The sequence below is a fragment of the Sorex fumeus genome, unplaced genomic scaffold (assembly GCF_029834395.1).
Source record: "Sorex fumeus unplaced genomic scaffold, SorFum_2.1 ptg000161l, whole genome shotgun sequence".
In the NCBI taxonomy this organism is placed as follows: Eukaryota; Metazoa; Chordata; class Mammalia; order Eulipotyphla; family Soricidae; genus Sorex; species Sorex fumeus.
In genome coordinates, this window is record NW_026606218.1 from 746,707 (window position 1) to 762,286 (window position 15,580).

General features: G+C 56.6%; 1 protein-coding gene across 1 annotated transcript; it reads right to left on the reverse strand.

The window, feature by feature from the left end:
* Positions 1-622: 622 nt before the first annotated feature.
* Positions 623-11,949, reverse strand: NPHS2 (NPHS2 stomatin family member, podocin). Its single transcript, XM_056107330.1, has 8 exons — positions 11,679-11,949; positions 10,469-10,572; positions 8,399-8,471; positions 7,399-7,481; positions 4,985-5,188; positions 3,812-3,867; positions 2,189-2,267; positions 623-889 (listed from the first exon to the last, which is right to left on the reverse strand). The coding sequence occupies exons 1-8, from the start codon at positions 11,947-11,949 to the stop codon at positions 623-625; spliced, it is 1,137 nt and encodes a 378-aa protein (XP_055963305.1).
* Between the last annotated feature and the right edge of the window lie 3,631 nt (positions 11,950-15,580).

Here is a 15,580-nt window from a genome sequence, read left to right on the forward strand (position 1 = left end):
ATGTGTGTGCCTGTGTGCATGTGTGTGCGTGCATGTGTGTGCATGTTTGTGTACATGTGTGTACATGTGTGTGCATGTGTGTGCGTGTGTGCATGTGTGCGTGTGTGTGAGCATGTGTGTGCCTGTGTGCATGTGTGTGCGTGCATGTGTGTGCATGTTTGTGTACATGTGTGTACATGTGTGTGCATGTGTGTGCGTGTGTGCATGTGTGTGCATGTGTGTGGGAGCATGTGTGCCTGTGTGCATGTGTGTACGTGCATGTGTGTGCATGTTTGTGTACGCGTGTGTACATGTGTGTGCGTGTGTGCATGTGTGTGTGCATGTGTGTGCGAGCATGTGTGTGCCTGTGTGCATGTGTGTACGTGCATGTGTGTATGTCTGTGTACGTGTGTGTGCATGTGTGTACACATTTGCACATGTGTGTGCGTGTGTTTGCATGTGTGTGCACATTTGCACGTGTGTGCGCATGTGTGTGTATACATGTGTGTGTTTGCATGTGTGTGTGCGTGTGTGTGCCTGTCTCCTTTCCTCCCTCTCCCTCTATCCCTCCCCCTCCCACGCCCAGGGCCCGGCACATGGTTGGGCACTGGGCAGGCTGCCCCTAGCGTGGCCCCGGGACTCCCTAGAGCATGGGGGAGTCCTTCTTCTTGGGCCGGGCGGGCCCCGGGGGGCAGGGGAGGCTGGCTTGTGTCCTGCCCCCGGGGGCGGCCGACAGGCAGCTGAGCCAGTCCAGGGGCAGCGGCAGCACCACGGTGGGCGGCTTGTCGGCCGCCAGGGACTGCAGTGCGTGCAGACAGCGCAGCTGGGCGGCCGCCGGCGCCCCCGCCAGGATCTCGGCCGCGCTGCGCAGAGACTCGGAGGCCGCTTTCTCCCCTTCGGCTGCGATCACCTGCGGGAGGACAGCGCCTGCTGGGTCCTTTGGCTGACTCCCGGCTCAGTGCTCAGGGCTGACTCCCAGCTCTGTGCTCAGGGCTGACTCCTGGCTCTGTGCTCAAGGATCACTCATGGGAGGGGGGGTTCAGGGGACTCTAATGGAAGGCCGGGAATCGAACCCAGGTCCAGCCTGCCCACTGCCTGTCACTCTGGTCCCACAGTCATCACTCCTTAAGAGCAAAGTCTCTAGGCACAGTGCTCTGGAGCACCGCCTGTCTGTGCCCAGTCAAGGTGAAGTGGGCAGACCTGGCACAGCCCCCGTCAGGCTGAGGAGGTGCAGGGAAGCTCCTGCCCTGGGTGCGGGCCTGCGGGGACCCAGATGAGGCTCTGCTTTTTTTTATTTTTTATTTTATTTATTTTTTTTGCTTTTTGGGTCACACCCGGCGATGCTCAGGGGTTTCTCCTGGCTCTGCACTCAGGAATTACCCCTGGCGGTGCTCAGGGACCCTAGGGGATGCTGGGAATCGAACCCGGGTGGGCTGCGTGCAAGGCAAACGCTCTCCCCGCTGTGTTATTGCTCTAGCCCTTTTGTTTTTTAGAGAGAGAGAGAGAGAGAGAGAGAGAGAGAGAGAGAGAGATTTTGTGGTGTTTTTTTTTTCTGGATGAGGCTGGAATAATAGTACAGCGGGAAGACATTGGCCTTGAACACAGCCAAGTCAGGTCCGATCCCCGGCATCCCATAGGGTCCCCCAAGCACCGCCAGGAGTGATCCCTGAGTGCAGAGCAAAGAGTCAGCCCTGGGCATCGCTAGGTGTGGCTCTCAAACAGAAAACAAAACAAAATTGACTAAAAAAAATTAAAACAAGGAGCTGGAGTGATGGCACAGCGGGGAAGCCTTGCACACGGCCGACCCGGGTTCAATCCCCGGCATCCCATAGAGTCCCCCGAGCACCGCCAGGAGTGATGCCTGTGTACAGAGCCAGGGGTCAGCCCTGAGCATCGCCGGGTGTGATTGTAACCTCCATCCCCTAAGGAAAGAGAAATGGGGTTTTGGATCCACAAGTTTCTGGGGGAGAAACCGGCCAGCCTTGCAGATGGGGGCGTGGGAGACGGCGGGCACTTGTGCACAGTGACTGGGCTGGTGTCTCCGGAGAGGGAGTCCCCCGGACCCCCTACCTTCCATGGTGCTCCCAAGGGGCCAAGCCGGAGCTCAGCCCTTGGGCTGGAGCACGGAGGAACGGGGACCCGGAAGTCAGCAGACTCGGGAGTTGGGGGGACACCCCAGGCAGTAGTGGCGGGCGGGGGCCTCACTCACCCGCACTTTGGCCTGACGCTGGGCTTCAGCCTCAACGGCCAGTGAGTGCTGGACCCCGGCAGGCAGCCGCACATCCTTACTGGAGGAGAAACAGAGGACAGGGGAGCTGGCCGTGGGGGGCACACACCCGCCTCCCCTGCACCCAGCCAGAGCTCTCAGTGAGGGGCAGTTATCTTTCTTCCCAGTACAGTTTTTTTTTTCTTTTTGGGTCGCACCCAGGGATGCTCATAGCTGACTCCTGGCTCTGCACTCAGGGGTCACTCCTGGTGGTGCTTGGGGGACCCTATGGGATGCTGGGGATCGAACCGGGGTTGGCCACGTGCCAGGCAAACGCCCTCCCCGCTGTGCTATTGCTCCAGGCCCCCGCCCCCGCTCAGGACAAGTTTTACGGGCAGGGGCAAGGAGGATTTTATGCCCACCACCCCCATGTAATAATAACTGCCTCTGAGTCCCAGATGCGTCAGCAGACAATTAAAAACAGCCCTGGACATGCACAGTAGGACAGCCACCTCGGGCTCTGGGGAGCACTGTTCCGAACTTTTTGTTTTATTTGGGGACCACACCCAGCAGTGCACAGGGATTCCTCCTGGCTCTGCACTCAGGAATCACCCCTGGCGGTGCTCAGGGGACTCTATGGGATGCTGGGAATCGAACCCGGGTCGGCCGCGTGCAAGGCAGATGCCCTACCCGCTGTGCTATTGCTTCAGCCCCACTAACCCAGATTTGATCCCTGATTTGACCCGGATATGGTTCCTTGAGCACCGCCAGGAGTGATTCCTGAGTGGTTTAATGCAGATTCCCTGAATCAAGTTTGGGGGGATGCCTATGGGATGCCGGGGATCGAACCCAGGTCACTTGCATGCAAGGCAAACACCCTCCCTACTGTGCTATCGCTCCAGTTCCATGGGAGCAGCTATTGTGAAAGATATTTGCTGCATCTTCCTTTTTTTTTTGGCCACACCCCCTGCTATGTGGTGCTAAGGTCGAACCCGGGGCCTTCTCCGTGCCAAGCACGTGCTCCAGTTCTTTGAGCCATCTCCCCGCCCAACTCGCTGCATCTTTCAAAAATATATGAGTGTGAGATTATTAGAAAATTTTTTTTTCCTCCCCCACTAATTTCTTCACCCTCCCCATCCCCACCCCCCAGGCTAATTTCTGCAAACACGACTCTGGTCCCTGGTCCCCCTCCATGGAAAATCAACTTTTCGGGGCTGGAGTGATAGCACAGCGGGGAGGGCGTTTGCCTTGCACATGACCGACCCGGGTTCAATCCCCAGCATCCCATAGGGTCCCCTGAGCACTGCCAGGAGTGATCCCTGAGTGCAGAGCCAGGAGTCAGCTATGAGCATCGCCTGGTGCGGCCAAAAAAGACACACACACACACACACACACACACACACACACACACACATACACACACCTTGGCCGATCTGGGTTCGATCCCTGGCATCCCATAGGGTCCCCCGAGCACTGCCAGGAGTGATCCCTGAGTGCAGAGCCAGGACTCAGCCCTGAGCATCGCCGGGTGTGACCCCCTCCCCCCAAAAAACTCAGCTTTTCAGAGAAGAGATTTCACCCTCATACTTCCCGCCTGCATCATCATCCATCCTGGGTGCTACCCACATTTCCGTTCTCTCCACTTTGATGCCCCACGTACAGGCCACTGAATCCAGGGCGACCTGTGGAAGGGAAATCAGACGTCAAAGCGGGCAGGAAGCCCCCAATTCGCCTTTTTGCCATTTTAGCCATCAACCTGTTCCTTTTGTGATGCAAGTAAGTGGCTGGCTCTAGCCCAGCCTGGGAGGCCCCTCTCACTGCCCCCCACATCCAGAACACTGCTGTGAACGGCCCCCCCACCCCCCGTGAAGATGCCTTCTATTCAGCAGAGCTGGAAGGATCTGGAAGGCCCCATCCACCCCCACCCAACTGGGACTGGCTGTTCCTTTGCCCTTTCTCTACCTTTCGCCTGTCTTCACACTTTTCCATTCCCGCTTTAAGATTTCAGTTCCCTTGGGAGGAAACGCGCAACCCCCTATCCGCCCCCACCACTCCCTGCCTCAGTTTCCCCACCATGGCGACCTCCCCTGGACCCAGGGTGCTGCTGTGTTTCTGGATCTTGTAGATAATAAAACGTTCTGCTTTCATGTGCTGGTTCTTTCACTTTCCCCCTGCACCGGGGACGGTCCCTGGTCTTTCCAGGAACGCAGTGGGGGAGGGCACTTGCCTGGCATGCGGCTGACCCAGGTTCAATCCCCAGCATCCCATCAGGTCCCCTGAGCACCACCAGGAGTGATTCCTGAGTCCAGAGCCAGGAGGAACCCCTGTGCATTGCCAGGTGGGGCCCAAACAGAATCAATCAATCAATCAATCAATCAAAGAGTGATGAACCAGGGACCTGGGCAATAGCACAGCAGGTAGGGCGTTGGCCTTGCACGCGGCCAACCCAGGTTCGAGCCCTGGCATCCCATAGGGTCCCCCGAGCACCACAAGGAGAGACCCCTGAGTGTGGAGCCAGGAGTCAGCCCTGCTGAGCATCCCAGTGGGACCCAAAAAGCCAAATAATAATAATAATAAAAACAACAACAACAATAATAATAAAGAGGGAAGGGGACTGGAGCAATAGCACAGCAGGGAGGGCGTTGGCCTTGCATGCAACTGACCCCGGTTCAATCCCCCGCATCCCATAGGGTCCCTTGAGCACTGCCAGGAGTCAGCCCTGAGCATCGCTGGGTGGGACTCAAAAAGCAGGAAAAAAAAAGACCGAAAGCATAACGGAGGACCAGTCTCCCACCTCACCCTCACTTCCTGGGCGATGCTCTTCCGCTCCTGCAGGATCTCGGCCAGCGTGCGGTGGGCCAGGAGGCGCTTCATGGTGGTCTGTGCCAACAGTTGCACGGCCCGGGGCACGCGCGCCACACTGCTCAGGAGCACCGACGCGTTCTCCATCCGGTAGTAGCACACGGCGTCCACCTCCATGACCAGCATGTCCTTGGTGACCACCTGGCGGGAGAGCGACACGTGTCCTCTGCAGCGTCCTTTAAAACCTGCCTGGTTGGGGCTGGAGCATTAGCACAGCGGGGAGGGCGTTGGCCTTGCACGAGGCCGACCCGGGTTCGATTCTCAGCATCCCATAGGGTCCCCCGAGCACCGCCTGGAGTGATTCCTGAGTGCAGAGCCAGGAGGAACCCCTGAGCATTGCCAGATGTGACCCAAAAAGCAAAAATAAATAAATAAATAAAAAATAAAATAAAACCCGCCCGAGGCACCTGGACGCCCAAGCATCTTGTGGGGGGTGGGGGAGGGGGGTCTCCCTCCGACGCAGATCAGAGCAGGGAAGAAAAACACGGCAGAAGGCCAGAGAGAGGGGCTGGAGCGATAGCACAGCGGGGAGGGCATTTGCCTTGCACGCGGCCAACCCGGGTTCAATCCCCGGCATCCCATAGGGTCCCCCGAGCACCACCAGGAATGATTCCTGAATGCAGAGCCAGGAGGAACCCTTGAGCATTGCCGGGTATGACCCAAATTTTTTTTAAAAAATTGAAAAAGAGGCCAGAGAGAGTGGACAGCAGAGACAGCTGCTGGCCTGGCCCCGTGGCTGCCCTGGGTTCGATCCCCAGCTGCCAAAAGGTCCCTTGATTCTACCACGAGCACAGAACCAGGAGCAAGCCCTGAACATCACTAGCTGTGCCTCCCAGCCGCTGAAACAAACAAACAAAAAAAGACAAAATAAGAGAAAATTAAGATAGACTGGATGGCAGAGCAGTGGTGCGACTGCTTTGCACGAAGGAGTTCTCTGTTTTATTTCCAACACTGCATGGTCCCATGAGCACCACCGGGGGTGCCTCCCTCAAAAATGAATCATACAGGGGCTGGAGCAATAGGAAAGACAACGGGGAGGGCGTTGGCTTTGCACGCAGCGACCCGGGTTCAATCCCCGGCATCCCTTAGGGTCCCCTGAGCACCGCCAGGAGTGATTCCTGAGTGCAGAGCCAGGAGTCAGCCCTGAGCATCCCCGGGGTGATCCCAAAATAGAATATATAATATATATTTATTATTATTATTATTATTATAGGGCCAGAGAGATAATGGGCTGGAGTGATAGCACAGTGGTAGGGTGTTTGCCTTGCAATCTGCCCACCCAGCCAAGCCGGGTTCGATTCCTCCGCCTCTCTCGGAGAGCCCGACAAGCTACCGAGAGTATCTCGCCTGCACGGCAAAGCTTGGCAAGCTACCCATGACGTATTCAATATGCCAAACACAGTAATAACAAGTCTCACGATGGAGATGTTACTGGGCCCGCTCGAGCAAATCGATGAACAACGGGAGGACCGTGACCGTGACCGTGAGAGAGAGAATATAGTAGGGAAGGGGTTTGCCTTGCATACAGCTATCCAGGTTCGATCTCCGGCATCCCATAGAGTCACCTGAGCACTGCCAGGAGTGATTCCTGAATGCAGAGCCAGGAGTCATCCCTGAGTGTATCCCCCCAAAAAACAAAAAAAACATACAATAGGGCTTGAGGGAAACCTCAGGAGGGGGAGTAGTAACCGTTTCCAGCGGACCCACAGCCAGTGTCACACTCACAGGGACTGTCTCAGAACCTCCCCTGACATGTACAAGGCAAAGTCTGCCTGCCAACTGCACCCAGGAGAAGACCAGAGTCCTGGCCAGGACCACTGCGGGTGAGGGCCCTTTAAGGGGATGTTGAACTAGCCGGCCAGCCCAGACACACATTCTGCGTTACTGGCCAGCGTCCACCAGAGGGCAGACCGGTGCTGGTCATTGGTGCTCATCTGGGAGCCAGGGACCACATTTCCAGGAACGGTTTGAGGATTGGAGTGGTAGGACAGCCAGGAGGGCGCTTTGCACTCGGGTCCGATCCCCAGCATCCCGTAGGGTCCCCCGAGCACCATCAGGAGTAATTCCTGAGTGCAGAGCCAGGAGTCAGCCCCTGAGCATCGCCGGGTGTGGCCAAAACAAAACCCATTTTTTTGTTTGCTCATTGCAATAACCAACCCTGTTTTAACTCCCAGCATCCCATATGGTCCACCGAGACCACCAGGGTACCAGGAGTGATCCCTGAGCACAGAGAGCCAGGAATAAGTCCTGAGCATCTCTGGGTGTGATCCACCACCACTAACCCCCCCAGACACATTTTTTTTTTTAAATAAAAAGTGGAGCACGAAAAGCAAATGAAGCGTCCAGCTAACCTCATGAAAGGGGATCTCCAAGGTCTGCAGACGAAGGTCCACTGTGTGGTAGGTATCCAGGCAAGGCAGGAAGAAGAAGAGGCCTAGAAGGAGCGGTGGGGAGGCGGGGGGGGGGGGGCTGGAGCGATAGCACAGCAGGGAGGGCGTTTGCCTTGCACGCGGCCCGACCTGGGTTCGATTCCCAGCATCCCATAGGGTCCCCCGAGCACTGCCAGGAGTGGATTCCTGAGTGCAGAGCCAGGAGGAACCCCTAGGCATTTCTGGGTGTGACCCAAAAATTTTTAAAAAAATTAAATACGGGACCAGAGCAATAGCACAGCGGGGAGGGCATTTCCCTTGCACACGACCAACCTGGGTTCGATCCCTGGCATCTCATAGGGTCCCCCAAGCACCGCCAGGTGTGATTCCTGAGTGCAGAGCCAGGAGTAACCCCTGTGCATTGCCAGTGTGACCCAAAAAGCAAAATAAAATAAAAGACTCAGATTCCTGGGGCCAGAGCGGGGATGGGGGAGGGGGTGAAGGGGGGATACACAGCGGGGAGGGTGTATACTTGGCATGCAATCAACCCGGATTGGGCTTTTTTTGGGTCGCACCTGGCGATGCACAGGGGTTACTCCTGACTCTGCACTCAGGAATTACCCCTGGCGGTGCTCAGGGAACCATATGGGATGCTGGGACTCGAACCCGGGTTGGCTGCGTGCAAGGCAAACGCCCTCCCCGCTGTGCTATCGCTCCAGCCCCACCAACGCGGATTTGATCCCTGATTTGACCCTGATATGGTTCCTTGAGCACCACCAGGAGTAATTCCTGAGTGCAGAGCCAGGAGTTAGCCCTGAGCATCACAGGGTGCAGTCCCAAAACAAAACAAAAAAGGACTCACAGGTGGTGTAATGCAGATTCCCTGAATCAAGTTTGGGGGGCTGTCTGCTGGTGTCTGGGCTGTAGGAGAGTTGGGATTGGGGTGTTTGAGGGGCTAAGGGGTGGCTGGGGTGCTCCTTACCTGGGCCTTTGGCTCTTCCCGGAAGAAGGTGTCCCAGCCGGAATATAATCACTCTCTCATACTCTTGCACAACCTAAAGAAGAATTTAATACTTTTGAGTCACTTAGAGAAAGAAAACTAAAGGCCTTTGAATCACCTTGGCATAGGATGATTTGAGGTATTCTCTGAGGATCAAGAAAAAAAGAGGGGCTGGAGCGATAGTACAGCGGGGAGGGTGTTTGCCTTGCACATGGTTGACCCGGGTTCGATTCCCAGCATCCCATAGGGTCCCCCGAGCACCTCCAGGAGTGATTCCTGAGTGCAGAGCCAGGAGGAACCTCTGAGCATTGCCGGGTGTGACAGAGAGAGAGAGAGAGAGAGAGAGAGAGAGAGAGAGAGAGAGAGAATTACACTCTGTTCCTGAGCACGGAAGTAGATGTGGTCCCTCAGCACCATGTAACATAGGACAGAGGCCAATTTAGTATCAATCCGTAGCACTGCATATGGTCCCCTGAGCACCACCAGGAGCGAAGAACCCTGAGCCCAGAGCCAGGAACCAGCCCTGGGCACTGCGGGTATGGGCCCCAAAGGAAGCAAATTTGACACAAACTACCCAAATCTACCCAAGATGGCAAATCTGAAAAGAACTAAAAGTCAAAGTTCGGAGTAGAAGTGTACAGATGGACAGAGGGAGACGGACAGATGGACAGTCCATCGGATGGAAGGAGAGATGGACAGTTAGATGGATGGATATACAGATGGACAGTGCATTGGATGGAAGGACATATGGACAGTTGGATGGATGGATAGACAGATGGACAGCCCATCGTATGGAAGGAGAGACAGATGGACAGTTGGAGGAATGGAGAGACAGATGGACAGTAGGAGGGATAGACAGATGGACAGTCCATCAGATGGAAGGAGAGATGAACAGCTGGATGGATGGATAGATGGACATATGGACAGTCAATTGGATGGAAGGATATATGGACAGTTGGATGAATGGATAGACAGGTGGACAGTCAATCAAATGAAGGAGAGATGAACAGCGGGATGAATGGATAGATGGACAGATGGACAGCCCATTGTATGGAAGGAGAGACAGATGGACAGTTGGATGGATGGATAGACAGGGGGACAGTTCATCGGATGGAAGGAGAGATGGACATTTGGATAGGTGAATGGACAGATGGACAGTCCATTGGATGGAAGGAGAGACAGATGGACAGTTGGATGGGTGGATAGACAGATGGAAAGTCCATCAGTAGGAAGGAGAGATGGACGGTTAGATTGATGGACAGACAGATGAAATGGATGAGCAGCTGGATGGATGGATAGACAAATAGATGGACAGACGGATGTCAATGGACAAACCAACATATAATCAAATGGGTGGACAGACAGATGGACAGTTGGATGGAGAGACAGAGGCAGATGGACAAACAGTTGGATGGATAGATGGATGAACGGGCAGACAGACAGGAGAGTGCCCTCACACCTCTCAGCTCTCATAGATGGTGCCTCTTGGCCAATCCCTGAGCTGCAGACTCCCCGCCACCCACGCCTGCCGACCCAAAGGGGGATTTTTTTTTGCTTTTGCTTTGTGGGTCCCACCCGGCGATGCTCAGGGGCTACTCCTGGTTCTGCACTCAGGAATTACTCCTGGCGGTGCTCAGGGGACCCTATGGGATGCTGGGAATCGAACCCGGGTTGGCCGCGTGCAAGGCAAACGCCTTACCTGCTGTGCTATCACTCCAGCCCCCAAAGGGGGATTCTTATCACCCAGCCCAGTGCTGGGGAGGTCAAGTAGAGCAAAGCGCCTGTTCTAGACTGTTCTCTGCGAGCAAGCATCACAGGGGGCTGACGGGGTCTGCACTGCGCATGGATGTCCCAGGGAGTGACAGGAGAGACAGGGAGGGCAGCGGGAGGCAGAAGGCAAGTGAGGGGTGAGGGGGTGGGGGGTGGTATCTGAGTTCTAGTCGAGCCAGATCTTTGAGGTGTTAGAAGGTGGGGGACGTGTGCCCGGTAGGGATGAGGCCACAATCCAACAGTGACAAAATCCCTCCCCCGCTCCCCCCCACACCATCTCACCTTTATGCAGAACCAGATGGAAAAGGGGAAGGTCAGGACAACACAGAGCAGAGACGCCAGGACAAGAAGCCACTCACAGGCCCCTAAACCCGAGGGCTTTGTGCCTGGGGGAGGAAGAGAATAATCCGGTTGATTCTTTCGTTCCCTTCAGTTTGGTTTGGGGGCCAGACCTGGTGGTCCTCAGGAGTTACACTAGTCTCTGCTTCTGTCCTGCTTTGATGGGGGGTACCTGAGCCACCCCTGATGTTTGGGGGACCACGGGGTGCCTGAAATGGAACCTGCCTGGTGCATGCACCCTAACCACTATACTATGTCCCAGTCCCTCGTTTACTGCATTTAGAGGTGAGCCCACGCATTTCATTGCCTTAGTATTCTTTTTAGAAGTTATATGGAAAAAAATAACAATAAAAAACATAACTAGAAGGGAGGCTGAGTGACAGTACAGCAGGGAGGATGCTTGTCTTGTATGCAGCCAAGCAGGGTTCAATACCCATGATCCCATAGGGTCCTCCAAGCACCGCCAGGAGTGATCCCTGAGTGCAGAGCCAGGAGTGACCCCTGAGCATTGCTGGGAGTGCCCTCCAAAGCCAAAAAACAAACAACCCCCCCAAAAATAAACCCCACCCAAACCAAAAGTGTGTGGATGCTTTTAGTTATCTTACTGCATTTAGTTATGGATATATTTAGTCATAGGCATTGGATTACTGAGTTAGTGATCAGAGGCCTGTAGATATATTGGTGCACTGCATTTAAGGGCAGATGTATTAGTGTACTGCGTTGAAGGGCAGATGTATTAGTGTACTGCGTTGAAGGGCAGATGTGCTGGTGCACTGCATTGAAGGGCAGATGTATTAGTGTACTACTGTGTTGAAGGGCAGATGTATTGGTGTACTGTGCTGAAGGGCAGTGGGTGCGGTCAGGTACAGTGGTGAGTGGGTGTATTCAGTGGGTGTCATTGTATTGACGGAGGTGTTGCTATCTGGCATGCAGAGGTGGGTGCAGTTTCATGCCTTTGGATGCCCTTAGTGTATGTTCAGAGGTGCTGAGTGCCTTGATCTGATGGCCCCGTCCCCTATGCGGGTGGACGCGGGAGTCCTGTTACCGATTCCAGCGGCGTGGACGCCACCCGTGGGTGCCAGCGCCTCCGGGGGGCTCCCGGGGGTCGCCTCCTCCTCCCTGCCGCCTGCCCCCAAGGCCCCGCACACCCCACCTTCCTCGGGCCGCTCGCTCTCCAGCAGCGCCGCCTCCTCGGCGCCCTCGTCCGCCGAGCCCCGGACCTCGTCCACGTCCACCACGGTGGCGGCGGCGGCGGCCGCGCGGGGCTCCCGGGGGCTCCCGGCGCGCCTGTGTCCGGCCCCGCGGCGCCCGCGCTCCCCGGGGGCGCGCTCGGCCTTGGCCCTGCGGGGCTCGCGGTGCGGGGACCCCCCGGCCCGGCCCCGGCGCTCCCGCTCCCGGGACGCGCTCCGAGCCCCGCGCTCCATCCCGCAACGCCGCCCGCCGCCCCGCGCCTTAAACGGGGCCGGGACGGGGGCTGGGGACGGGGTGGGGACCTGGGACGGCGCGGGGAGGGGCCCTGGTGATGGGGGCGGGGACCTGGGACGTAGGGGGGGCCCTGGTGATGGGGGAGGGGATCAGGGACCGGGAGGTGGTCCTAGAGATTGGGGAGGGAACCTGGGACAGAGGTGGGGGAGCTGGTGATGGGGGAGGGGACCTGGGACAGGGGGGGCCCCTAGTGATGGGGGAGGGGACCTGGGACAGGGGGGGCCCCTAGTGATGGGGGAGGGGACCTGGGACGTGGGGGGGGGCCCTGGTGATGGGGGAGGGGACCTAGGACAGGGAGCCCCTAGTGATGGAGGAGGGGACCTGGGACGCGGGACCCTAGTGATGGGGGAGGGGATCTGGGACGGGGGGGTGGTCCTAGAGATTGGGGAGGGGACCTGGGACGGGGACCCCTAGTGATGGGGGGAGGGGATCTAGGACGGGGGCCCCTAGTGATGGGGGAGGGGACCTGGGACGGGGGCCCCTAGTGATGGGGGAGGGGACCTGGGACGTGGGGGTGGTCCTAGAGATGGGGGAGGGGACCTGGGACGGGGCCCCTAGTGATGGGGGAGGGGATCTGGGACGGGGGGTGGTCCTAGAGATTGGGGAGGGGACCTGGGACGGGGACCCCTAGTGATGGGGGAGGGGATCTAGGACGGGGGCCCCTAGTGATGGGGGAGGGGACCTGGGACGGGGGCCCCTAGTGATGGGGGAGGGGTCCTGGGACGGGGGGGGGGTCCTAGAGATGTGGAAGGGGACCTGGGACAGAGGTGGGGGAGCTGGTGATGGGGGAGGGGACCTGGGACGGGGGCCCCTAGTGATGGGGGAGGGAACCTGGGACAGGGGCCCCTAGTGATGGGGGAGGGGTCCTGGGACGGGGGGGGTCCTAGAGATGGGGGAGGGGACCTGGGACAGAGGTGGGGGAGCTGGTGATGGGGGAGGGGACCTGGGACGGGGGCCCCTAGTGATGGGGGAGGGGACCTGGGACGGGGGGGGGGGGGGTCATAGAGATGTGGAAGGGGACCTGGGACAGAGGTGGGGGAGCTGGTGATGGGGGAGGGGACCTGGGACGGGGGCCCCTAGTGATGGGGGAGGGGACCTGGGACGGGGGGGGGGGTCCTAGAGATGGGGGAGGGGACCTGGGACAGAGGTGGGGGAGCTGGTGATGGGGGAGGGGACCTGGGACAGGGAGGCCCTAAAGATGGGGGAGGGGACCTGGGAGGGGGGGGACTAGTGATGGGGGAGGGGACCTGGGTGAGGGGGGCCCTGATGATGAGGGCGGGGACCTGGGACTGGAATGGGAGGATGGCGATGAGGCGGAGACCTGGGACTGGGGCCTGGTGATGGAGGCGGGGACCTAGGAGAGGGGCTGGGTCTCAGGGGAACTAATGATGGGGCCCCGGTCTGGGAGGCTTTCTGATGGGGTGCAGGCACCTATGATGGGGTGTAGGGGGTCCGGGCATAACCCCATCTCTCCAGAGGAGCTTGAAACTCTGAATCTATTTTTTCGGACTCCAGGTTTTTTTTTTTTTTTTTGCTTTTTGGGTCACACCCTCCGGTGCTCAGAGGTTCCTCCTGGCTCTGCACTCAGGAATTACCCCTGACGGTGCTCAGGGGACCCTACGGGATGCTGGGAATCGAACCCGGGTCAGCCACGTGCAAGGCAACCACTCTTCCCGCTGTGTTATGGCTCCAGCCCCAACCTCCAGGATTTAAGGGTTTCAGGCAAACTGTCCGGATCGCATCCCGGTCCCCTAATTTTTCTTTTTCAACGTTGATTGAATTCACACGGTACTGCAATCTCTTTCCACTCTTCAAAAAATCTTATTAAAGAATGAAAAATTGACGGCCCCCGTGGGTCTGAAGGGCACCAAGAAGGTGCAAAACAATAAGTGATAAGGTGATGGAAATTAATGTGTTCTTTTTCAATTTTTCATTCCGCGCGAGCCACACGAGGGAGGTCAAACGTTTTCCCTCTCAAGTGTGGAAATGAACGGTTCTGCCCAGCGCAGAAATTGGCACAAATTCTCAGCTACCTTGGGTGCAGAGAGAGAGACAGAAATATCATGATTTGCTTATTGGACCACGCTGAAGAGGTTTCATTAGCGTCCTGTGAAGATTTCCTGGTTTGGGAGCTGATAAATTGTCAGAAAGATGCTCAAAGGGAAAAAAAAAAGTCAAACTCCCGTGACTTCAATTCTATATTCTTAAGGCAAGGTGGTACACACTCATTATACATCTCTCGGGATTCTGAACAGCAGTGACAGTGTCTGAGAAAGTGTCTCACGTTCCACGGGAATGAAGTCAGCATCCCAAGGTTGGCCAGGGGGGTTGGGTGCTGAGTCAGGGCTGTTGGCCAGGCGGGTTGGGTGCTGAATCAGGGCTGGTTTCCTCCTCTCAGAACGGCAGTGTTTTCTCTTGGATTCCTTCTTAATTGAAAGAGCCCGGGCTGTGCTTTGATTGAAAATATTGTAGGGCTCCGTGTTCAAACACCCACCACAACTCCCTGTCCCTCTGTGCCAGTTCAGGGAACTGTGAGGGAAAGACTCATTAAAGTTGTTGACTTTTGAGTGGGTCTTCAAGGTCACAGAAGACGAAGCCCTCAGGAGACGACCCAAGAAATGTTTTTTTTTCTTTTCTTTTTGGGTCACACTCCACGAAGCACAGGGGTTACTCCTGGCTCAGTAACCAGGCTCCTGGCTCCTGACTCCTGTCTCTGCACTCGGGAATTACTCCTAGCGGTGCTTGGGGGACCCTATGGGATGCTGGGGATCGAACCCAGGTCGTCTGTGTGCAAGGCAAATGCCCTACTCACTGTACTATCACTCTGGCCCCCCAAGAAATGTTTTTATACCAACAAGAGGACTTGTCTTGGATTTCTTAGGCAAAAGAAACCATTACATGGGGAGGGGCTGGAGCGATAGCACAGCGGGTAGGGCGTTGACCTTGCACTTGGCCAACCCGGGTCCGATTCCCAGCATCCCATATGGTCCCCTGAGCACCGCCAGGAGTAACTCCTGAGTGCAGAGCCAGGAGTAACCCCTGTGCATCGCCAGGTGTGACCCAAAAAGAAAAAAAAAGAAACCATTACATGGGGACACTGATGGTGAGAAATGTGTACTGATGAAGGGACAGTTGTAGGAACATTGTATGACTATAAAGTCAATGACTGACAACTTTGTAACTGTGTATCTCAAGGAGATATTATTTATTTACTTGGAGGGGGGTCATACCCAGCAATGCTCAGGGTTCCTCCTGACTCTGCACCCAGGAATTACTCCTGGTGGTGCTCGGGGGACCTTATAGGATGCCGGGGATCGAACCCTGGTCAGTTGCTTGCAAGGCAAATGCCCTGCCTGCTAACTATTGCTCCAGCCCCTCACAGTGATTTGATTTTTAAATTTTATTTATTTTTTTTTGCTTTTTTGGTCACACCCAGCGATGCACAGGGGTTCCTCCTGGCTCTGCACTCAGGAATTACCCCTGGCGGTGCCCAGGGGACCATATGGGATGCTGGGAATCGAACCCGGGTCGGCCGCATGCAAGGCAAATGCCCTGCCTGCTGTGCTATCA

Bases quoted from the DNA above. Each gene is read 5' to 3' on its own strand.
- NPHS2 (XM_056107330.1), bottom strand. From the start codon at position 11,949: ATGGAGCGCGGGGCTCGGAGCGCGTCCCGGGAGCGGGAGCGCCGGGGC. The intron at 3,868-4,984 runs GTGAGGTGGGAG...TCCCTTCCACAG, and splicing joins GCATCGCCCAGGAAGTGAGG to GTCGCCCTGGATTCAGTGGC. The intron at 2,268-3,811 runs GTGGGTAGCACC...TTTCTCCTCCAG, and splicing joins AAAGTGGAGAGAACGGAAAT to TAAGGATGTGCGGCTGCCTG.